Source organism: Adiantum capillus-veneris, chromosome 6 (genome assembly GCF_014529385.1).
Source record: "Adiantum capillus-veneris isolate H3 chromosome 6, ASM1452938v2, whole genome shotgun sequence".
Lineage (NCBI taxonomy): Eukaryota > Viridiplantae > Streptophyta > Polypodiopsida > Polypodiales > Pteridaceae > Adiantum > Adiantum capillus-veneris.
This window is the reverse complement of record NC_140936.1, coordinates 83,816,474-83,841,403: the sequence shown is the minus strand read 5'-3', so window position 1 is coordinate 83,841,403 and position 24,930 is coordinate 83,816,474. Positions and strand designations below refer to the sequence as shown.

The 24,930-nt window shown below is 38.9% G+C and overlaps 1 protein-coding gene across 1 annotated transcript in view; it reads left to right on the top strand.

Annotated features, from left to right (window-relative positions):
- Window positions 1–3,687: 3,687 nt before the first annotated feature.
- Window positions 3,688–24,930, top strand: part of LOC147455801 (uncharacterized) — a 32,585-nt gene continuing 11,342 nt past the window's right edge. The window contains exon 1 of the mRNA XM_086513759.1: window positions 3,688–4,410. Within this exon, the coding sequence (XP_086369885.1) occupies window positions 3,688–4,410 (723 nt within the window). The remainder of the gene's footprint in view (window positions 4,411–24,930) is intronic.

Here is a 24,930-nt window from a genome sequence, read left to right as displayed (position 1 = left end):
ATGTCGGAAAGACATTTATTACAATCAATGGTTACAAAATGATGAGTGTGAGCAAAAATGTGGGTGTGATCCTCTGCTGGCTCAACAAAAACACATCGGACTTATTCTTCATGACATAAACCCATGTTTTTCTAGTCGCATCGTCTATGAATGTTGCATAGTACAACGAGCCACCAAGTGATGGTGTACTTGTAGGACCCCAAAAGTCAGAATGAACCAACTCAAGTTTTTTTTTCTTTCATTTCTAATTTTTTGAAATTTTATCCTCTTTTGTTTACCATAAACACAATCTTGACAGGACTCTAAGTCCACTTCTTTCAAACCTGGTAGAAGCTTCTTTTGTTTGAAGGATTTGCATTCCTTTGGCACTCATATGCCCTAGCCTATAGTGCCACACCGCACTATCGACTTCTATAGTTGTTGCACAAGCTGAAGGTTGCGTGCTAATAGTACACAAGTAAAGTGTACCAACCTTTTTCTCCCTTGGCAACCACCAAAGATCCCTTTGAGATCTTCCACCGTTTGCTTCCGAATGCAATGTTGTGACCTTCATCGTCCAATTATTCTGTAGAGATCAATTTTTTGTGAAGAGAAGAAACATGCCTAACATCTTTAAGCTTCCATTCATTTCCATTAGCAATTTTGACACAAACTATACCTTTGCTGACAAATTCACAAGCTTCATCATTTCCCAAGTATACATACCCAAAATTACCTTTGGTGTAATCTTGGAAATGTTGCTTGTGTGGTGTCGCATGGAATGAAGCCCGAGAATCTACTATCCATGAATTAGACACATTTTCTACTAATGAGATAATTAGAGCATCTTGCTCTACTTTACCTGCTACATTGGCCTTCGTTGTTGGCTTGTTGTCTTGAGAATCAGTCTGCTTCTTCTTCTTGGACCAGCAATCCTTCTTGATGTGGCCCTTCTTGCCGCAGTTCCAACATTCAAGAACTGACTTTGTGCGTGACTTGCTCCGTCTTGAGCGATCACGACCCTTTTGGTTTTTGAACCTCTCCTTAGGCCTTCCTCTTGTTTCCACTAACAGTGCATCACTTAATGATTCTCCTATGCTTCTCCTTTGTATTTCCTCTCTTAGGAGAACACCCACAACATCATCAAACTTAAGAGTATTGTGCCAGAAATAGAATTACTGACAACCATCACAAGGCTGTCTTAACTATCCGGTAGAGATGATAGTATAAGGAGAGCTCACACTTCATCATCAAAATTGATTTTCACTCATTGAAGTTGACTTATGTTTGTATTAAAGTCATTTAGGTGTTCTGCAACTAAACCATTCTCTACCATCTTTAGATTGAACAACCACTTCATGAGAAATACCTTATTGGATGCTAATGGTTTCTCGTAGAAGTCGTCAAGTGACTTCATCAAGTCCTCCGTGGTCTTCATCTTTGAAACGTTGATGCCCATCATTGACGCTAATCTTAACCGGATTGTTCCCAGTGACTTTTGATCAAGGACAATCCATGCTTCATCTGCCATCATTGCAGGCTTCTTTGCAAGACCGCTTAGTGGCAAATAGAGGTCCTTCTGGTAGAGATAGTCTTCAATCTGCATCTTCCAATGTTGGTAGTTTTTGCCGTTGAACTTCTCAATCTTGAGCTTCCCTTCCTCCGCCATAACTCCCACTCAATTCAAGGAATCCTTTCCTTGAGATAATTTAGCTACGAGCAAACCTTGCTCTCATACCAGTTGTTAGCAAATATGACGTAGCTAAGTAGATAATTAAGTAGGTTACTGAATGGAGAGAGATAATTTACACACACAAGAGACTATAGAGTAGAGAGAGAGAGAGAGGGTACACACAATATACGTGGTTCACCCAATGTGGGCTACGTCCACGGGAAAGAAGCCACTCAATGGCTTTAGTACTTCAAAAAAGAAAGTAAGTTACAAAGGGATTATAACCTTTTGGAGCTCCCGCCTTGCTTCACTCTCACCACCTCACACCCACCTTGTTGCATCAACTTCACACTATGAAATGTGTGTAAAAATGGCCTTCTTTTATAGGCCAAAAGGGTTGTCCTCTCTCATGAGAGGCAGCCATGTGTAGCCGCCCTTGTGTAGATAAGTGCAAATCGGACCCTCCAATCTGCCCATCATTATGGCCAAAAACGACTTAAAAAGGGCTGTGTAAGGAATTGGTTAAATTACTAATTAGTAGAGCCGTTTGTGGTCAAAACGGCTCCAAATTTGTCCGTTTTGGTCATTTAAAGCATATCTACGCAATCTAAAGCGTAGCTAGGTACATATCTCTAAATATTCAAAAAGATATCGTTTTCTTCACATTCCTTTGTGGCTCACCTCGAAGTTTGTTTTCATTTACTTCACTTGGTGGCAAATAGTTGTTACCACTTTTGAATCTTTCTTTTTTCTCTCACCTTTCACGAGCTTTATCTCTTCTTCTCTGATGCACCTTGTTCTGCTGCTACGTTATTTCCATTATACTTTCTGCTCCTTCATTACTTACAATGACTAATACATCTTCCATTAGTGATAACCGCAAGTTTCACTTGAACATTAAGCTAAGCCAGGAATATGGTACTATGCGGAGTGTCTATCAAAGACCAGTTACAACTACAAATGAAGCACAACAACTTCGCAACGAGGGAAAGAAACACATTGATATATGGACAGATGGGAGCTTGTATCCACCGGATCCTAGCACTGGAAGGTATCCATCTTTTCACACACCTCATGATTTGATGAGATTTCTTGGTGATGGGGTTGATGGATTACTAGGATATAGTTTTAGGTTATCTCATTTACACATTGATCATACACATTACATTCAATATCTCAAAACTGTTTTGTCTTCAAATGCAACAAGAATTTTAGAACTTGAAAACCAAATAACATCTCTAAAACAAGAAAATCACCAGCTTTGGACTTTAAAAGAAACTCCAATAGGATTAAGAGCACGAGTAAAACGAATGAGAGATGTAGTAAACTTAACAGAAGGTTTTGGACAAAGAAAAAAAAGATTAAAGATTACTAGAGAACATGTGACTAGTCTTTTAGGATTTGATATGTCCAATGTTCAAGAGAGGGTGAGATTTTTGAATGAGGTAATGAACAAAAGTGATATTCTTAAACTTTTGAAACTTCCTGAAAATCAAACTCAGAAGAAATTGGTGTTTCAAAGTTTATTGAAAGATATGGGTTTATTGGTCCAACCTTCTCAAATGCAAGAAGTTTGTGACACAGTGGGGGTGAGTAGAAGGGGTTGCAGGGCCATCTCTAAAACTTGGTTTCAGGTTTTAAAGTATTACAAGATTAAATATTTTGGGTTGCCTAGGCCTCACAATGTTGGGAAAGTTAGGACTCTATTAAACGAAGAAATACCCGAACATTTTGGAGAGTACTATCATATAGAAGGAACGATGCCATATGAAAATCAGAAAAAAAAATCTTCTTTTGAGTATAATGTTTTTCATAACATTTGGATGAGTATAAAAAATGTTCAATTTGCTATGGTGAGATACTATATTATGCAAGAAGTAGATTGTGAAGGAAAACTTATATTTGTTCTAAAATTGGATGAAGCTCAAATTCAAAAATGTCAAAAAATGGAAAGAGTATCCATATCCCTTATGAATAGAGCACTGGACTATAGCCAGGGTAAGCTTGATTCCCCATACCACAAAACTCAATCAGAAATGGAGGTTTGGTGGATCGGAGCAGCTCAAATACTAGTAGAAAACCACGATACATTAAAATGGCTATTTTTGCATACCAATATCCCTTCTGCTATACAGAACCAAAATGCAAGTGAAAAACTCTGTGTAGATGGCATGGGTGACTTATTTGTAGAATGGCACTTGAGTGCCGACCTAAAAGCATTAAAGTGCATGTTTGGTGTATGTGGAGGTGCCAATACCAAGTATCCATGTCTATATTTCATGGCAAGCACTGGAACAAAAGGATGGCTTGCAGAACACGAGGTTGGAAAAGCACCATTGAGGAATAGTGTGAACGTCATTGACTACCCATCGCCTTCTATGATTTGGGATCCATTTCTAACAATAGATTTAAAAAATGTACATATATGCACCATGCATGCAGAGATTAGAATCTTGGACAAATTGCTTCAAATCCATCTTGACTATGCATATTCTATTAAGCCAACTAAACTTGCAGACGAGTGCATAGAAACATGTGAGGCTTTGCTCTCTCAAATGGCTTTTCATGGTGGTCAAGTGCATCTAGAAAAAGACCCCACTCTTTCAAAAGGAACCGGTGATGTTTTGCAAGATGTTTCAATGGGTGGAGCAAAAGCCAGAATATTTTTGAGTAACCATGTTAACAAACAAGTTGATGCTATGTGGAACTGCTGGAAGGATCTTTGTGTTATAACAACCAATGTCAAAAGTAGACCAGATGTAGCCAACAAACGCATGGACGTGTGGAAGAAGCTCGACAATTTTTTGAAATTTTTGAGACAACAAGTTAGCTCTGCTACTTATGCAGATGACTTTAAAAAGACAATAAAGCTTTTAATAACTGCTATTACAGATGCTTGGGGAGCAAAAGACATCACATATTACTTGGTGAGTATTCAATTACTTTCTAAAGTCTGGATAGTATTTTACTTTGCATCCTATTGACTTAAACTATTTTTTATTTTTTTTAGCATATTTTATACCTGCATGGACCATATTTTGCAAAACAAGGACCCCTTGCAACATGGAATACTCAGGGAATGGAAAAATCTCACTATCAAGCGATGACTTCTTTTTTTAAATGTACGAGAAAGGGAGGGGGAAAAAGAAGGAGCAATGCACTAAAGGAATAATTCAATTGGTTCTATAGGAGGCAATTACAACGGATGAGATCAAACAACCATGCTGCTCAACCACAGATGGAGATTAAGGCTTTAATTTGAAACTTTGTACCGAATATTTCTAAAGAGATCCAAATTCAAAAAAGATATTTTGGTGCAAAAAATTGTCAAATTTACATCAATTTTTGTTTTTTTTTAATATCTCTAGGCATGTGACCCCTATATCTCAAAAACTTTCTTCTTTTATAGCCCCCAAGAAGGTTGACATTTGTCTCCTCAGCTGCTGCTGCATAACTAGAGTAGCAAAGAAAGTATCCTGCTCTTGAGGCATTGAATCATACAGCATATCCAAATATTCGGAGTGCTGCTGCTCTCTCAAGTAGCATGATCTTATTTGCATTGATTTGAAGGGGAGTGTATCCTAAAAACCATGAGAATATCTTCAATGCAAACATTGGCAACTCAGGATCTTCAGAATACTGCATGTGAAAAGCACAGAAGGTGGCACTATCCAATGTAGGCATGTACTGCATGAGAGGGGAGGAATCCCTTCTTGAAGAGCCCTCTATTGCTTTCCCTCTCGAGACTTTAGCTCTCCCAAGAAAATTGTCTTTTTCAAGTAGTTCAATCTGCAAAACAAGACAGAATGAGTAATTAAAACAAACTTGAAAAAAAAGAAAGATTTCAGAAGGGAGATCACCTTTTGCAGCTCATCTTCGGCAATGAATTTTCTTGAAGGAGATTGCATGATCCGGTCATCTCTCTTAGGTCAACTTCCTTTCCAAATTTTTTCAGCTTAAAGTCTCTGCCAAAAGATTGGATGCCAAGCTCAACAAGCCTCTTCTCAAAATACTCATCTTTGAGGGAAGGTTTCTCCTCTTCCACTCTTCTCATGCATAGAGCAAGTGCATCAGGATCAGGCAGAAAATCTTTATTGGATGTCTGAAGATCAAGTGCCAAAAACACCTCTTTTGACTCTTCTTCTATGTCAAACAATCAAATCTTTGGCCACCTCAGAAGCTTAAAAAATGGTTGCAATACAGTAGTCCTCCCTCATATTCAGCAGACACTGGATACGATGGAGAGGGATATACTCTTTTCCATTGATATAGAATTAGGGAAGGTTTGGAATAGTAAGGGAAGCTTCAGACACCTCTACCTCATCTGTTGGCTCATCAATGATAGTACTATCTCTAAATTGAGCCACATCAAAATTTACACTCTCCTGCTCCTCAGCTGCAACATCAACTTCCTCCTCTTCTAGAATTTCACTTTTCTCAAGCTGCAAAACTGTGAAAACATTTTTATTTGTTGCCTCTTCATCTGTATCTTTCACTTCATCAGCTTTGCCTTGCATGTCAACTTTAAGGAACAAAAAGAAAATAAAGGCAACTTCTTTTGGAACAAGGTTGCAAGGCTTTAAATGTAATTGACAAGAAATGGTAGGTGGACAAACAAAGGAAGTCTTCTTAGAAAATCTTCCAAACCTCCTTGTTACTTTGCTTTTCTCAATTGAGTTGGTAGTAAATTCAGTTAGATAGCAATAAGTCTTTCCATCTAGAACCAAACACTTGCCTTCAACTGCCTCTTCAAACTCTTTGAATTCTTCTGACAAGAAGTCCTTCAAATGGTCTAACAAAGCTGCAAGATCAAACACAGGGTTAAATATTTCATATGCTTTGGTGTACACTTCCATGTCACCACCATCCATCACAACAACCAATAGTTTCTCACTTGGACTCTCCTCCAAAATGTCCTCCCAACCTTCGTTCATGGTAGAGGAAAATTCGACCGGTGAAGCTACTAGATACAGGGTGAAGGTCAAGAAATGCGCGCAAAGTGATATATAGAGCGATAAGGGGGAGGGTTAGACGATGAGCAAAGCGCCCGGCACTGGGTCTAAGAACCTCACTAGCACGCCCAAACGAAGCGATAGGGGTGGGTTCCAAGATGTGCAACTTGCTCGGATCACGTCGTGTCGGAGCTGCCAACTAGAAGCCCGAACCACGCGATAGAGGCTCCACCCGACGTTTGCAAATGGGTACCGACGCGTCGTGTGAGACGAGGGGACTGAGACACCAAAGAGACGCGTAGCTACCAACTAGAAGACCAAACCACATGATAGAGGCTCCACCTGGCATTTGCAAATGGGTACCGGCGCGTCGTGCGGGACGAGGGGACTAGTAGAGGGAAGTAATATCTCGCGTCGTGTGGGACAAGTAAACATGTAACACTAATAAAATTCGAGACCAAGCTTTATATAGAGTGCAAAATATGACCGCTATTGACACGTGTCATCCATGCAGATGTGCCACATGGCCTTCTTACAACGGTCGTGGTACGGACTGTCCGATGTATATAAAGCTCTCTCACGTGATCATTTTTTACTTTCCCCCATACCTCACATTCACGTCGTGTCGTCCTCCTAAACTGCCCGCACTTCCTCCCATCAACCCATCCGCACTTTCTAATGTCTTTCTTCCATCAACCCGCGCTACCCATCCTCGCCCAATAGGATGCGATAGGAGCTAGTCCTAGACAGTGAGTGGCCAAGCTATCGCGCCGTGCGGTTGTCTACTTCCCATTGCCAAGATCATCTGCTTTACAAACGAAGCGACTCGGATGTGTTCTAGCATGTGGGTGTACTGACTATCGCGTCGTGTAGGTCTTATGCTTTGATTTATTGGAAAGGTCAAAGCTTCACATATGATGTGATACGGGCATGTTCTAAAGTGTGGGGGAGACCTCTATCATGTCATGCAGGTCTTCTTGCTTGATTTATTGGAAAGGTCCGAAGCTCACATACGACGCGATACGGGCATGTTCTAGAGTGTGGGTGAGCCCTCTATCGTGTTGTGCACGTCTTCTTGCTTGATTTATTGGAAAGGTCCAAAGCTCACATACGACAGATACGGACATATTCTAGAGCGTGGGTGACCCTTCTATCATGTCGTGTTGGTGTATCTCCCCAATATCATTTGCTTCACATACGGCGCGATAGGTACATCTTGTAGATTGTGGGTGACCCATCTATCGCATCGTGCGGTGGTTTGTCACCCAAATGGCGAGGACGAAGCAGACTGCAAGGAAAGTCTACCAAGCCCCAACTGATCCCGAAAAAGATGATTTAGAGAAAGATCCAGAGAAACCACCGCCTCCACTACCTCGTCAGAGGCCCACTGCTAGAAAAAGATTGAATTATCAGGTCAAATCTTTAAGAGAAATAAGAAAATCACAAAAGTCTACTTGTCTACTGATTCCAAAGCTATCTTTCATGAGAGTTGTCAAAGAGATATCAGATAAACTTGTAAGCATGATGAATATCAAAACTTTTGTCTCAGTAAGGTGGCAATCTCAAGCTGTGAAGCTGCTGAGGATTTTCTCATAGAATTTATGAATGATAGCTACATTGTAGTTGCATTTCCTCATTGGGTCACACTTATGAGCAAGGATTTTGTGCTTGTGTCAAGGATGAGGTACAAGTTTGATAAGGCTCTTGAGCTCATTCCTAGTGAGGATCTTAGAGCCTTCCAAATTTTAAATATCCCTCCTTCCAGGCAGCAGAAAGATTCAGGGGTTGTCATTGAGGATGTTACACATGAGTATGAGACAAGAAAGGCCCAGGATATCAAAGCAGGAAAGGAGGTTGAGAGGGAGCAAGACATGATATCAGAGGATGCTATCCTTAAAGAGCAAGCATAAATTTTAAGAGCATCCAACTCTCTTCTTTATGAAAAAGTTACAGGCCAAATGGTGGTGGATGTCTCCTTGTTTGGAGATAATGAGGCGTATTTAGACATATTCCCTCAAGACACAAGTATGCTTGTAAATCCCAACATTGAGCTTGGTGACACTGTGCTCTTTATCTGTCTCAGGTATGTGTTGCTCCTTTCCTAATTATTAGTGCATGTGCAAGGCAGGCACAAGGGGCTCATTGGGGCTTGTGTTTTCTTTTTCAGGTGTCTTATGAGGGATCTTCCAGAGGCTCTAGCTATGCAAATTTCCATACTTGACCCTCTAGTGACACATTGCCTTTTTAACAAGCAAGGAACCCTTTCAAGTTTTTTTTGAAGATTTTAATATGCTGACCTGCAATTACATATTATACCCCTATGTTGAAGGGTAAATCTTAACTCCTTACATGTTATTTTTAACATTTTGTGGTATTCTTAGCTAGTTGTTATTTTTTTTGTAGAGGACATTGGACTCTTATTATCTTCAATCTTTTGAAGAAAGATATTATATTTATGAATTCATTGTCAAGTATCCATGGGAGAAGTAAACTGTAAGTATGAAGTATGATCTATGCTTGATGGCCCATTGTTTTCTATTAGTAGCTTTTGGATTCAATGTCTTCTTGCAGTGCTGCCAAACTTATTTTTGTTCGGTGCCTGAGTACCACAAATAAGGATTACAATATAGAAGCTTTCAAGTACTACAATCAAAAAGTGCCTTTACAGACAGACTCAACATCTTGTGGATGGAGGGTGCTTGCCAATGCATGGAGATATCTTAAGTCAAGGTGCCGGATGACTACACTCACAATAAGTGTGTAGCTCATGTATTTATTTTGATGTCTTAACTATGTATGTATGTACTCATTTCCTTTAATTCATTTTTCTATTTTTTTCAGTTGCATGACTATCCAGAGTCTTGGGTAACGTGGGTGAGAGAGAAAGCTATTTCTATGGTTTTGGAAAGATCAATAAATACAAATGGTCCAGAATCTCCTCTGCCACCAAAGAAAGGTAGAGCCACCAAAGGTTTGGATGCAAAGAAAATGGATCAGAAGAAGAAAAGTCCTGCAAAGAAGATCCATACAAAGAAAAAGATCACAAGAAGAGTCCTACAAAGAAGATCCATGCCAAGAAGAGTCCTGCCAAGGCAAAGAGTGCCACCAAGAAGAAGATCCCTGCCAAGGGGAAGAGTCCCACCAAGAAGACTACCAAGAGGAAGAGTCCCACCAAGAAGAAGAGCCCTACAAAAAAAAGAGCAGATACAAAGGGCCATCCATTCCACTAACCATTGAAATTCAAGGTTCAAAAGCGTCGTACACTTAAAAACAGTAAGGGGGAGGCACCTAGCTCACCTTTCAAGCTACCATTCATGTTGCCAAGTCACCCAAGCCAGCCAGTCCTCAGGAGACCAAAGCACCAACCCCTGCCAAGCCTTGAGGAGCCCAAGTCACCACTACCACCCACTCCTGAACTTTCACCCCCTTCTGAACACAAAAGAAAAAGGGTCTCTGAGGATGCAGAATCCTCTCAGGCAAAAAAAAAAAGTGGAGTTTCATGATTGATTACTCCACAAAAGCTATGTATACTTTTGTTCATTTTGTCCATATGAACTATATATACCCTTTGGTGATTTATAATTTTGTACTTCAAATACTCAATACCAACTATCGATTCTTAAATGTGTATCATGATGTCATGTAAGTTTAAAACAACATAAGTAATGTTCACAATAAGGTAGAGAAAAGATAAATATATTTGCAAAATGATTACAATATTGAACTTGTTTTTTCAAGTCCTTGCAAGTGGCTCAAATACAACTTTTTTTGGGGGAAGGCATGTGATGCAAGAGGTTGAATTCTCCATCCTTGTGCTCACCACAATTTCATCCACATTGAATCTATACTCGGGAGATGTTTCATCAAGAAACTCAAGAGATTCTCTAACATCATTTAGTCTCCAATTTGTTGTTACTATCAGGCTTCTATACTTGGTGTGTGGATGAACTGTGATCTTTAATACAAACTCTGGACAATTTTCCTCAGAGTCCAGAGGAACCCAGCTACCTAATTTTCTTCTCCATCTCCTACAGTCGTAGCCCAGAACTAATGATTGACAACATAGTTGATATGAGATAGACATAGAATTTGGGCTTACTCTACAACTAATATTGTCACCAATATGGAAAGTTTCTTTGGTGCTCCATCCGTCTCCAAGTACATTATCCAGTTAATTCATAGAAAGTCTTCTATTAAGCCACATTGTCTTTGTCCTCTGCAAGTCCATTGTTTTGAAACATGCCACAAAGATATGTATAGGCAAGAACCATTGAACTTTAATCCTTCTTGATATCCTGCCCGGAGACATAGCTTTAAGGATGTCTTCTTTGACCTTGGATTTGAAGCTTGATATAGTACATGCATCAGGAGCTTCCCAGTCAAGTGAACTTATGGTGGGAACGGGTAACTGATGTAGTTCTCCATATGCACCTTCTCGTGATGGAACTTTGTATTTTGCAAAATAGACAAAAAAATCCATTGTTTTGTAAAAGGAAGGTGGCTTGTCAGCATACATAGCATCTGCAATCCCTTTATGCATTACTTTGAACGTCCCACTTAGACTCTTCACACGCTGCCATTCCACAGCTATTGAAGGAAATATATCTGGAATGGAATCAAAAAATGAGAAAAACAATGGAATAATGAAAAATTCAGTGTATCAAATAGTTTTTTTTGTACTTATAGTAAGAATGCAGTGTGGGATGTTCTTCCGAGTCTAACACCATATCCTTGGCCATGTACACATGTTGAACCTTAGCTAGCTATCCATTGTCGGTCACTTTGAAAGCAATAACATGACCTTTCCAATGGTTTTTTACTTTATCGCATTTAATTCTCTTCACTCTGTGTATACCTTTGCATAAAGGAAGCATTGTTACCCAGTCATTTATGGTGGAGCTATATATGGCTCACTCTACTCAACTTGGTCTCACCTATATATTTGTATCTTGTCCTCAATATGAATCAGTCTTTGGGAGCGTACATGGTGTGTCTCTTGTCTCGTCTCTCTCTCTTTCTCTCTACATCTCAACATGGTATCAGAGCGGTAACGATCACGCACCGATTCAATTCATGGTGACAAAACAGTATGTGTATGCGATTCACATGTAAGATTCAAAATTGATAAAAATTTTATTTTTGAGCGTTGATTCTTGTTAACTGTGGTTGTTTTGTGTTAAGAAGAATATGATTAGTGTTTTGTGTGGCGTTTATTGCTAATCAATCTAATCGTTCATTACGTTTTCTTGTTGATGACACCCTGAACTTCATCTCAATTTTTCGGGGTGTTCTGCTCAAAATTTGGAGAAATGGGAAAAGCGCAATGGAGCATAGCGCAATGGAACTTCTCATCCAAAACTTGTTCATCTCCTCGAGCTCTTCCATTTGAGCTCTAGGTTTGCGTCAATCGGAGTTCGTAGCAAAAAGTTATGCTGTTTTTACTGTAATTGAGCTTGACGCAGCTTTCTTCGTCCTACTTCTTCGTGAAGAGTCCGCGATCGTTTTTCTTATTTTGGCATTAACTTTTTCGAGAAGATTTAGCTTTTTGCTATTCGTATTGTGGCCGTCAATCTTGTGTCTGACGCCACTCTATTTTGAGGACTCTTTTATTATTAACGTCTCCTTTACTCTGCCTTTTTGGGTGACGTCTCTCACATCTTTGGACGTTCCTTGAGCATCCTTCTTACGTTTATCGTTGACAGAACACAGTCCTCATATCTCTCTCATTCTCAATTGAGGCCTTCACCGCATATGGTGTGCAGATTCTGCGATCTTATCTTATACGTCTTCTCGCAACAAGATATGGCTATGAATATTCTCATCAACGGCTTTCCTTCTTGGCACCGTTCTGTTCCTCCTTTCCAAGGTCAAGGATTTCCAGGCTGGAAAGCAAAGATGTTGTTAATTCTTGAAGGCGATGAACTCTCCGATGTTGTTCTTGGAAATCGTGTTTGTCCGCCTCAGCCTGTTGATACGGATAATGATAACGTGCTTATCACTGAAGGACCTATATTTGAAGCTTGGAATGTTGCCTATACGGATTGGCAACGACGTGATAAAGCAGCTCGTCGGTATATTCTTTCTACTCTTACTGATTCCTTTTTGCTTGATATGTATGAACTGCCTACTTCCCACGATGTATGGAAGTACCTTATTGCAAACTTTCAGAAGAAATATGTTACAGAAATACTTTATTTGAGAGGGTTGCTTAACAAGTTATAATATGAAGTTGGTACTGCCATGACGGGACATATTGAATCTTTCAAATCTATTATTAATCAACTTGCTACTGCCGGTGATCCTGTTCCACAAAAGCAACTGATTACACTTCTCCTTGATACGGTGAAGGACTCTTCTTATGATAACATTGTTACTATTCTCTCTAATAAAGATGGTCTTGATTTCGACCAAGCCTGCATGTCTTTAATTGAATACTCTCAACGTCAAGAACGTCGTAATGCTGGTCACGATACAGCTATGATTTCACAAGAGGAGACTGAGTCACAACAGATGGAACGTGCTTTTTATGCTCGAAGGCGTCCATTTCAACGAGGAAACCGCAGAGGTGGTGGTCGCGGTAATATTTTCTCTCGTCTCAAATTTCCTAATAAGCAATGTTCTTACTGTAACAGAAATGGCCATACTGAAGATGATTGTTGGGCACGTCAATATGATGAAGAACACAATATTACCACAAATCAACCACGTTTATCTAGAGACTCTTCTTCTTCTTCTTGTGAATATTGTGGACGATCTGATCACCCCACTCATATGTGCTATAAGCGTCGATTCGACACAGATCAGAATAGAGCATATGCTACTGAACATCGAAAAAACATTGTACCAGAAACAAGCTGCGTCCTATGTTCAGTTGCTCCAGATAGAATACTTCATGTACGTGATGGATCACTTTTTATTGTCGATTCTGGTGCTACAGGAAATATGACATTTCAGTCTAAGTGGCTTCATAACTATCATCCAATGCCAGTTCAACGTGTTGTTTATCTTGCTGATGATACTACTTGTCAAGTAAAGGGTATTGGAGACTTATATTTTGGCACCTTATCTTCTTCCACTCGAATTTTGGGAGGAGTATTACATGCACCAGATCTTCAACGTAATCTTCTTTCAGTTGCTAGACTTGTTGATCTTGGTCTGTTTGTTGGATTTGATCATACCAAATGCCGAATTGAGAAAGATGGACAAACTATAGCCACTGCTCCTTGAAACGGTAACTTGTTTGAACTCTCTCTCAACGATGTTGTAGCAAATGTTGTCACTGCTCCAGGTGATAATGATTGCAAAGTATGGCATCACGTTTGTTCATGCTGATTTCTCAAAACTCCTTGATCTTCAACATCGTGATCTTGTTCATGGCATGGATCTTAAAGCCCATCCCCATATGGGAATTTGTGAATTTTGTGCTCTTGGGAAACACAATCGTAAACCCTTTCCTCTTTCAAATACAACTCATTCTCATGACATACTGGATCTTGTTCATACTGATATATGTGGACCTCTACGTTCTTCGAGATCACAATATCGCTACTTCATTACTTTCATTCATGATTTCTCAAGGTATACGACTGTATTTCTACTTAGACAAAAATCTGAAGCCTTATCTGTTTTCAAACAATTCCACAAGGCTGCGGAACTTCAAACTGGTCGTCGCCTTAAGAAGCTTCGTAGTGACAATGGAGGCGAATATGTTTCTCGAGAGTTTGTGAGTTACTGTGCTGACAGTGGAATTCATCATGAACACACTATTCTATATTCGCCTCAACAGAACGGTGTTGCTGAACGAAAGAATCGCACTATTCTCAATGCTGTAAGATGTATGCTGATTCATTCTGGCTTATCTCGTGTTTTCGGGGCTGAAGCTACTTTGACAGCAGTATTTATTCAGAATCATCTTCCTACTACTGCACCCTCTGGTAAGATACCCATCACAGCATGGACAGGTGACATTCCTTCTGTATCTCATTTTCAAACCTTTGGATGTATTGCTTATATTCTTGTTCCCAAAGAAACACGAACAAAGCTTGATGCTCCTGGTCTTAAAGTTATTTTTATTGGATATTCTGACACTTCCAAAGGCTACAAATTCTATGACCCTTCCTCCAAGAAAGTAATTGTGAATCGTGATGCCACTTTTAACGAACAACTTATGGGAGGCTCATGGTCCATGGATGATTCTGATGATACTAAATCATTGCTTCAGGCTTTTCCATTTCTTTCAGAAGATGAAACTCTTCCTATAGAGCAACTTTCCTCTTCACAACCATCCATTCCGAATGTTGCCAATGATGATATTGATATTTTTGTTGATCTGCCTATTGATTTTGAGCATGGATCATGTCATGTTTGTAATGACAATATTGCTGATAATGCTTTTTCTACTTTTGAAGATCCCGTTACTTATGATGAAGCTATCTCTTCACCACAAAAGGATCAATGGCAAGAGGCTATGGAAGCAGAGTACAATTCTCTTATCTCTAAAGGTACATGGATACTAACTGAATTACCTCCTGTTCGTACAGCTATTAAATGTAAATGGGTGTATAAGACAAAAGTAAAAGCAGATGGATCTTTTGACAAGTTCAAGGCGCGTTTAGTTGCAAAAGGTTACTCCCAAGTAGCTAGTGTTGATTATCAAGAGACTTTTTCACCAGTTGTTCGCATTACAAGTGTTCGAGTTTTATTGGCATTTGCTGTTCAATTTGATTTAGAAGCTCATCAAATGGATGTGCGAACTGCTTTTCTTAATGGTGACTTGGAAGAGGAAATTTATATGGAACAACCAGAAGGGTTTGTTATTCCAGGTAAAGAAGACCTTGTTGCTCAACTCCATAAGGCACTATATGGTCTCAAACAAGCTTCGCGAGCCTGGTATACAAAATTTGATCTTTTTCTCACCTCTAAAGGATTCATCTCTTGCTCATCAGACCCCAACTTATACATAAAACACAAAGGTAGCAGTTTTGTGATTCTTGCTCTTTATGTGGATGATACCATCCTTGTTTCCAATGATTTGGGATTTCTTCAGCAAGTGAAAAAGTTATTGTCTTCTGCATTTGATATGGTGGATCTTGGAGAGATTCACTCGTGTCTTGGCATTCAAATCCAACGGAACCGTACAAAAGGTATTTTATTCCTTCGACAGTCAAAGTTTATTGCAGATACTATTCAAAAATTTGGTATGGAATCTGCACATTCAACGAACACACCTTGTCTTGCGAGCTCTATGAAGAACACTTCTGACAATGGCGGTCAACTTGTCACAAATCAGCCTTATGCTAACTTGATTGGATGTCTTCAGTTTGTTGGCATGAACACTCATCCTGATATTATGTTTGTTGCTAATTATCTTGGACAACATCTTGCATGTCCTTCTCTTAAGCATTGTTCTGCTGCAAAGCATGTATTGAAATACTTGAAAGGCACTATAGATTTTGGTTGAGTCTATCGACGACAACTCACATCGGATTCTATGCAATCTCTTTCTCTTTTGGGTTACACAGATGCAGAATGGGCAAGCTCACATTTATCTATGCGATCTACTAGTGGAAATTGCTTCTTTATAAATGGTTGTCTTGTTTCTTGGACCAGCAAAAGACAACGTTGTGTTACGGTTTCTACGACTGAGTCGGAATATGTTGCGGCATCACTTGCAGCTCGTGAGTTGATTTGGCTTTGACAAATGCTGGTTGATATTGGTCACTCTCTTGTTTCTAGCACACCCTTGCGGTGTGACAACCAAAGTGATAATAGTCTTGCAAAAGACTATGTTCAACATAATAAGTCAAAGCACATTGCTGTCCATTATCATTATGTCAGGTATGAAGTACGCAAAGGAACCATTATGGTTGAACACTGTCTAAGTGACCAGATGATTGCAGACATTTTGACCAAAGGCCTCAACGAGTCACGTTCCATCCTCTTGCGCTCGGAGCTTGGAGTTGCTTCGGCCTCACTCTTTCTAGATTAGCTTCTTTGCTATTGTAATCGCTTTGTACATATGACATTGTAATCTTTTAGGTACCATGCACTATGCACAGTCCACATTTGCACATTGTGATCCCTAAGTCACTTGAACATTTGTACATAGATACACAATTCACTTTCACATCATCATCGCTGGTTCATATTTTCACATTGTATAGGGGCTTGGGTTTTTCCCTTGAACTCCCCAAGGGTTTTTTCATCCAAAGCTAGAGACCTTTGTTTGAGTGGGGGTGTTGGAGCTATATATGGCTCACTCTACTCAACTTGGTCTCACCTATATATTTGTATCTTGTCCTCAATATGAATCAGTCTTTGGGAGCGTACATGGTGTGTCTCTTGTCTCGTATCTCTCTCTTTCTCTCTACATCTCAACAATTGACACAAAAAGATATGGGCTTCCAAAGACCATCCTCTCTAACGTTATGAAAGTCACAAGAAGTTATGTTATGTGAAGGGCGACGTGCAAAAGATGCCATGGAAACTCGGAGAGTAGAGAAGAAGAAAGAAATTATAGAAGGCCGGAAAGACTTAAACCTCTCACAAACTAGAGAGAGAGTGAGAAAGGTATACGTTTGAAAAAAGTAGGTAATTTGTCATTAATGTCCTTGTTTTGAGAGCCTTCTGACATAGATTTCGTATCTTTTGACAACGCTTTTGTGAAATATAAAATAGAATAAAAGATGAGACTTCATTACTTTGAGCCGCAAATTTAATGAGCTCTCTCACCGGAAGCACCCAAATATAGCAGTTTCAGCCTTATGATCAAGACATTTAGCGGTTCTCTGTCAAAATAGGACCACCAAAACCCACAATAGAGGAGACAAGAGTGCCATACTTTTGTATACGTGTCAAATAACTATTGGACTATTCCTTAATCCTTAGACTAATAAACATCCCTTTTTGAGACGTTTTTGGCCCTAATATGTGTGGCCGCCCTTGAGAAGACAAGTCCGCTTTTGAATTCGGCCACCGGCCATTGATTTCCGACCATTGGTGTTAATTGAGTCAACATCAGTTAGCAGAAGCTACTAAAGACCGAAGATCGAAGATGTACAAATGAAAATCGTAGATGAATACAAAGAAGCAATGAAGATTGGAGTTACTCACTTTTCATATTTTTTCAAAATGGCCATGTATTGTAATTTCCTGAATTATTTAGCCATTGTGATAATTGTAACGTGTTACGGGCTCAATAAGAGTTCCAAGGTGTAAGACATAGGTCAAGTAGTGTACCTAGGTTGCAGATCGAATAAGTGTGGAGCGTTAAAGGTCTTGGACGTCGGACATTACACATATTAGACCTTGGCTAAGGCATAAAAACTAACTTTGTAAAGTTTTTATTAAGTTTTTGGATAATAGAAATGCAGCGTGAGCTAACGGCTCTCACTCCTCTCCTTCTCACGCTTCCTACTCCCTCTCCGATTGTCACATTGCAGTCGTGTTTTTTGCGTTGCAACCACAAGTAAGAGCTCTACATATTGACGTAAACACATCACAGTATTTCGTAATTTTTGGCGACGCTGACCCGCGGCTTAATTTTATCATAACTAGGAATTTACACTTTGAAACTTGAGCCTAAATTGGGAATTTTTTTTTCCAAACTTCATGAAGTTTGCTTCATAGGCTTATATTGATGTGACAATCATGTGTACATGATCACTTAACCAAAAAGATGCAAAAAGTTACCAGTTTTATAAATAATCACGATTATTTACATTTTCTCCATTTTTCAACTTTTTTGACCAAGTAAGCATACCACTAGTTTAACCATGTTGTAATAAGCCCACAAACCAAATTTGGTAAGATTTGGATCATTGGATTGAAAATTGTGACTAAGTTTGCAAAGTCAGTTTGTGGACAGAAAATTGATGACCATTTGACCAAAACTTGTCCAAACTTTATGATACTTGGCTAGAGACCTTAACTTGAGGTGCTTAACAGATCTGTGTCCAGATTGGAACAAAAACTTGCAAAGGTAAATGAGCACGATTATTTACATCTCCTCCAAAAATTGACAATCTTGCACATTTGGACATACCACAAGGTCAAGCATAGCAAGTAGACCTCACAAATCAATTTTGGTGAAATTTGGATCACAAAAGTGAGACTTAAGCTAGATTCTTGAAATCAGAGTCTGCGGACACGAAACAATTGATAAACTTGATAAATCTTGTCCAAATTAAGTTTTAACTTGATTCATAGGCTCAAAATAGATCATAAAAAGACTGTCTGTGAAAAAGTTGAAAAAATTGTTCATTTTAGGTCAAAAGCTAATAATTGTGATTATGAACTTTTGACTCAAAACTGATCAAGGTTGATACCAGAAACTCTATGCATAATTGCAAACATATTTTGTGAAGACTCATAGAGCTTGGATAAGAAAACAAGCTAAAAACTTGGTAAAAACTAAAATCTGTACTGATTGTCAAGAAGTTGAGTATGACTTGATGAATCTTGTTCAAATTAAGTTTTAACTTGATTCATAGGCTAAAAATAGATCATAAAAAGATTGTCTAGTGAAAAAGTTGAAAAAATTATTCGTGTTAGGATCGTGATTATGAACTTTTGGCTCAAAACTGATCAAGGTTGATACCAGAGACTCTATGCATGACTGCAAACATTTTTGTGAAGGCTCATAGAGTTTGGATCACAAAACAAGCTAAAAACTTGGGTAAAACGGAAATCTGTACTGATTGTCGAGAAATTGAGTCCGACTTGATGAATCTTGTTGAAAATAAGTTTTAACTTGATTCATAGGCTCAAAATAGATCATAAAAAGGTTGTCTAGTAAAAAGTTAAAAAAATTGTTCATTTTAGGTCAAAACTTAATAATCGTGATTATTTACTTTTGGCTCAAAACTGATCAAGGTTGATACCATAGACTCTAAGCATGATTTCAAACATCTTTTGTGAAGGCTCATGAAGTTTGGATCACAAAACAGACCAAAACCTTGATAAAAACTGAAATCTGTACTGAATGTCAAGAACTTGAGTGTGACTTGGTAAATCTTGTTCAAATTCGGTGAAACTTGACTCATAGGCTTATATTGATGTGTTAAACAAGCGTACATGCTCAAATGACCAAAAATTAACAAAAGTAAATAATTGCGATTATTTACTTTTGAAAAAAAAAGTTAACAAAAAAGTAGTAAATAATCACGATTATTTACATTTCCTCTGAATTGAGAAATTTTGCACAACTGAGTATACCACAGGGTCAAGCACATCAAGTAGACTCCACAAATTAAATTTGGTGAAATTTGGATCACAAAATTGAGAATTAAGCCAGATTCTTGGAATCAGAGTCTACGGACACGAAACAATTGATAACTTGGACAAATCTTGATCAAACTCAACCAAACTTGTCCAGAGACCACAACAAGGTAATTAATTGGCAAAACAAGCCTAAAAAGTGTAGAACCTAAGAAAAGTAAATAATCGAGATTATTACTTTTGAGCCCCAGAAAGAAGATTTTGGACTTTCGAGCTTCTATAGTGTTAGAACAACATAATACAAGGCCATTGGCCAAGTTTGGGTTCCATCGGATTCAAATTGGTACCTGCTATCTCAGTTCAAGTTGCAGATTAGTCCTTTAGCTCCTTGAAAGGATATAATTTGGAAATCTCAATTGCTGACTCACTTAGCTCAGATTGAAGAACCAGGTTGCAAGCAAAGAATTGGGAGCTTGACAGGAGCGGAATTCAAGTCAGCTGGAAAAAACGGATAACAATCTAATCTACAAGTTAGGTTATTCAAGCCCTAGATATTTATCATTTCTTAGGCTACAATCAATTCTGACACTTTCGAGCTAGAGTTAATCAACTCTTGTGAGTCTAAGAGAAATCAACTGTCAGAAGTACTTTGGCAAAAGCAGTCTTATCAAACCCAAGTAGGAATGTTTTTTTGCTAATCAATACCAAAATCTGCTAGGGGAGAGTTTATTCAAAACAAGCCGACATGGACTCATCTCGAGCTGAGAATTCAAGTACAAGAGAGCAAGTTAGTCACCGTGGAAACACATGTATAAGTGCAACAGACCACATTTTGCAGCTATATGGCTACAATGGAGATAAAGTCTTATATGTAGATTCCAAAGGCCGTAGAACTTGATGAGCAGCAAAAGCAACACAGAAGCCAAGATCTTATTGATCAGAGTAAAGTCGAATTCAAAGAACTCCCATATGTTCACTGACTTTAGTGGAGCCAGGTATTGCAAGCTCAAAGACGAAGTGCAGATAGAAGTGCAAAAAATCAACCCGAGTGTTTATCTAGAAATCTGCACAAGTCCGCAAAACATACATTTAGTGCATATGCAATCAGGGTCATTGTACATGGATTACAGTGGTCAGATCTATAGTCGAGAGCCAGAATTGCAAGAACCAATAGATCAGCCAATAGAAGCAAACCTAATTGGAGAACCAAGCCAAAGACGATACAAAGGTCTAGATGCATCAATCTATAGCTTGATGCTCAGTGTTCTAAAAGAAGATACCAAAAACTTGGTAAACATAGAAGTAGAAACTTCTCAACTAGAGCTTGACATGATAGAGCCGATTGAAATACCACCAGTCATGGCATATTGCTCAGATTGTGGACGAAAAGGTGGACATTTTTTTGAATATTGTCTAAGAAATCCAAACAACAAGGATACATCAACTGCCACGCAAGGCAGAGGGAAAATTGGAAAGGCGAGTCTCGATGTAAGTGCATTTAGCTAGTCACTTTTGATGCAATCGGATGATTCTACATTACCATTAGAAGCACCAATGAAAGCATTGCAAGTTCAAAATCATCATAAAGATGCACAGGCACCTGAAAAGCTTAAAATTGATCCTTTGAACAACACATTCTTGCATGAATTTAGTCAAGGTATCGAGATATCACTGAAGGTTGAAAAGACTGTTAAATTTTCAAATGATTTTGCATCCACTGTCACAAGTGTGCAATCATTCACGAGTCTAAGGGACACATCAAACAGAATGATGTTAGCTTTGTATGGTACACATAATTCATATGACCACTATGTAGACCAAAAAGGGAAACTGTACAAAAAGGATCAATCAGTGTTTGAATAGCCCACATACCAACTCATAGAAGTGCATCCAATGATAGATCAGAAAGGATGGTTCATTTCAAAGGAAAGAATCTATTATAGCCCATCCTCTCTAGAGCTGAAGGATATTACTTGAGTGAACCCAAAAATCTGTCCAAAGCCAAACTCTCCTCCATTGGAAATCAAGCTTTGATGTTGTGACCAAACAAACATATACTTTGACCAAAGCAGTCATAGATATAGACGAGAGTCTAGCATCTATGATGCCTTGGGTCCTGAAACCACAGAAGCTCATATCATAGGAGACACATGGGATAGAAAATATCAGGGCAAAGATAATGCTATATACAGCTTGACTTGGGAGATAATTTGTCATGTTTCATGGAGATACATAGGAAACTATACAGAAGGTTTATAGATGCCAAACATCAACAGTGCTACCCAAAGTGTACCTTCACAATCCCAAAAGATGAGACTCAACCAGAGCCAAATAGTTCTGAGCCTATCACAATGAAGCAGGCTATAGTGATCACCCTAGGAAGGGGGAGCTGCAAATTCATCAAGCTCAGCTCTAGTACCAGAAAATGCTACACCAGTTAGACACCCAAGGACTTCTAGCCAGCAGACTCTGTCAAAACAAAAACCATTGAAAGATCATATGATTGTTGGAAGCTTTTCATTGACCTAGAAACCATCAAAGTTTGCAGAAAAATTCTTCTATGAAGATCATTGGGGACAAAAGTTTCAGTTGATCTCCAGAAGTAAAAGTCAAAATATGAGAAGTCCCATAGTGTTCAAACAGTTCCATGAGACCAAGCTCGCATATGCAATATCAAGATGCACATGGTAACGAATATCAGCAAGATCCTGACCTTGTACAAACCCATGTGGATGGTACGACTGAAGTCAAAGAATATCTACAGATGATGCAAACCCTCAAGTTGCCAAAATAGGTGACAAAAAAATCAAGATCAACGAAAGCTAAAGTCCATAAAGATACAAAAAGGTCACCACCAAAATCTCCTTCGAAGAGACAGATTCTGCCAGAAAGTACAGGGGATCTTCTAAGATCAAAAGTTACTCAAATGCAGGCACACAATGCTCAACAATTGCAAGAAAAAGGTGCGGTATTACAACAAAACAAGCCAACATCAATTGAAGGAGGTGATCAAAGCAAAGGAGATGCAGATAAAGCTCAACCAAAGGACACTGCCAGAACAAAAGCAGTCTCAATAAAGAAAACAATCCTGAGACAATCAAGTGCAACATTGTTGGTGAGAATGACAAAAATCTATCAAAATAAGTAAAGCTATATTTTCAGCTAGATAAGAACCTCATGTCTTTTCGTACTTGGAAAAGATGTGGCCAACCACAGCTGGAAGATGCTCCTGAATTTGTCAGCATATAAGGAAACAAACGCGTAGAATGCTGGGGAATCATCTCCACCACCATGGAAGTAAGTTCACAGATTATCAAAGCTTAATTCCACGTGAACACAGCAAAGGATATGCCAAAAGACATCATAATGGGAATGCCAATGGCCCAAAAGGTCTTAGAGATACAGAGTTCAATGAAGATGCGGTCTTCACAGACAACAAAGAATGAAGACCAACACTGGTCACAGACAACAAAGAATGAAGACCAACACTGGTCACCTACAGACGAAAGCACAAAGACCTCAAGCCAATTAAAATGGAGATTGATATCAAAGCAAATCTTATTGAAGATGATCTATCTCCATCAAAAAAAACTTCAAAAGAGCTTAAAGCGAATCAGACAATAGTAAGTGCAGATTAAACAGAGCAAAAAGCAACCACAAAAGCTATTGAGCAAAGAATGCCACCGAGACCAGGGGTAAAGAAGAAAAATCTTGCAGACAAAGGTAAAGCTAAAGTGGAACTTCCACCGATCAACAAAGAAGGTGTGAAAGAATATGCCTCTACATCAAAGGACCCTCATGGATCAACTTCTTCAAGCAAGTTAGGCTTTCAAAACTTCAAGTCAATTGCTAACCCAACTAAAACCTCAATGGATACACCCAGAAAAGCAAAGGTATATCAGCCAAAGTACTCAAGAAAGCAAAGAAAAGTTAAGCAAGTGTTCGTTCTGAGCAGTTAGTCAAAGTCAATGATCTGGTTTAGATTAAAGATGGGAAATCAACACAGAAATACAAACACATGGGATGGATAGCATCACAATGGAGCTTAAAAGAACAAGAGTACTATAGAGGTAACAAACAGATATGGGTACCAAAACCGCAGGCTAGAGCATATGAAGTAACATCAAGTCCCTCCCAAGAAAGAAGGCCCACAAGGTATCAACCTCGACAATATCCTAGGCTACCTAAGAAGCAGGTATACAACAAAAGAACATCGCAAGATGCTAAATTCTACCACAACTCTCAAGAGGATACATAACAAAGACGAATCTCAAAGAATGTTGCTCTTGGACAAGGATTCTACACAGGGTATACAAAGATTTGGCTACCAATAAACCACAAGCCAAATCCAACTACACCAGACCTACATAGAGATCTCAGGAACTCAACAATACCTAGAGCAAAGCAAAGTCAACAATGGAGCTACAAAGGTCATCAAGAGGTTTGGATTATCAAGTCTTCCAATGCTCCTAGTCAAAAGCCAAAAGCTGACAATGAACAGAGGCCTACAACAACATCAAAGCATCCTATCAATAGGCCTAATTGGAGAATCAAGATAATGGAGTCTTCACAAACAAAGAAGGACAACCCAACCAATGAGAATGCAAATTCAAAGATGATAAAAAAGGTATGGCAAAAGAAACCTTCAATGCCAACTTGGTCCTTCACTAATCCTCTTTTTGAGGATTCAAGCTTAGTTTTACCTGAAGAAATGTTTGCTGTAAGCACAAGAATGTGAAAAGTCAAGTTGCCAGGGTGCAAAAAAAACTCTTTGGCATAGTCAGAGTCGGGTTGCTGAGCCATAAAATGAGCAAATCATTAGACCCAAAGCTTCAAGTCATATTAAACTCTGTGCTAACATTCGTAGTTATTAGGCTTATGCTCAAGCTATAAGAGTTGAGCATATCTCAATCGTGTTGCTCATGCTAGATGAAATGAGCATAAGAGTTGAAGTCTATTAACTTACAACTGGTGGAGTGTTGTAGAGTCCAACACTCACGCACAACGCAAAGTAAGATGAGAGCACATATCCGCGTCAATGAAAACCATTCTTAAAGGGGTGCCATCTTGTAAAGCCATGTCATATACTTTTATAGCTACACCATCTTT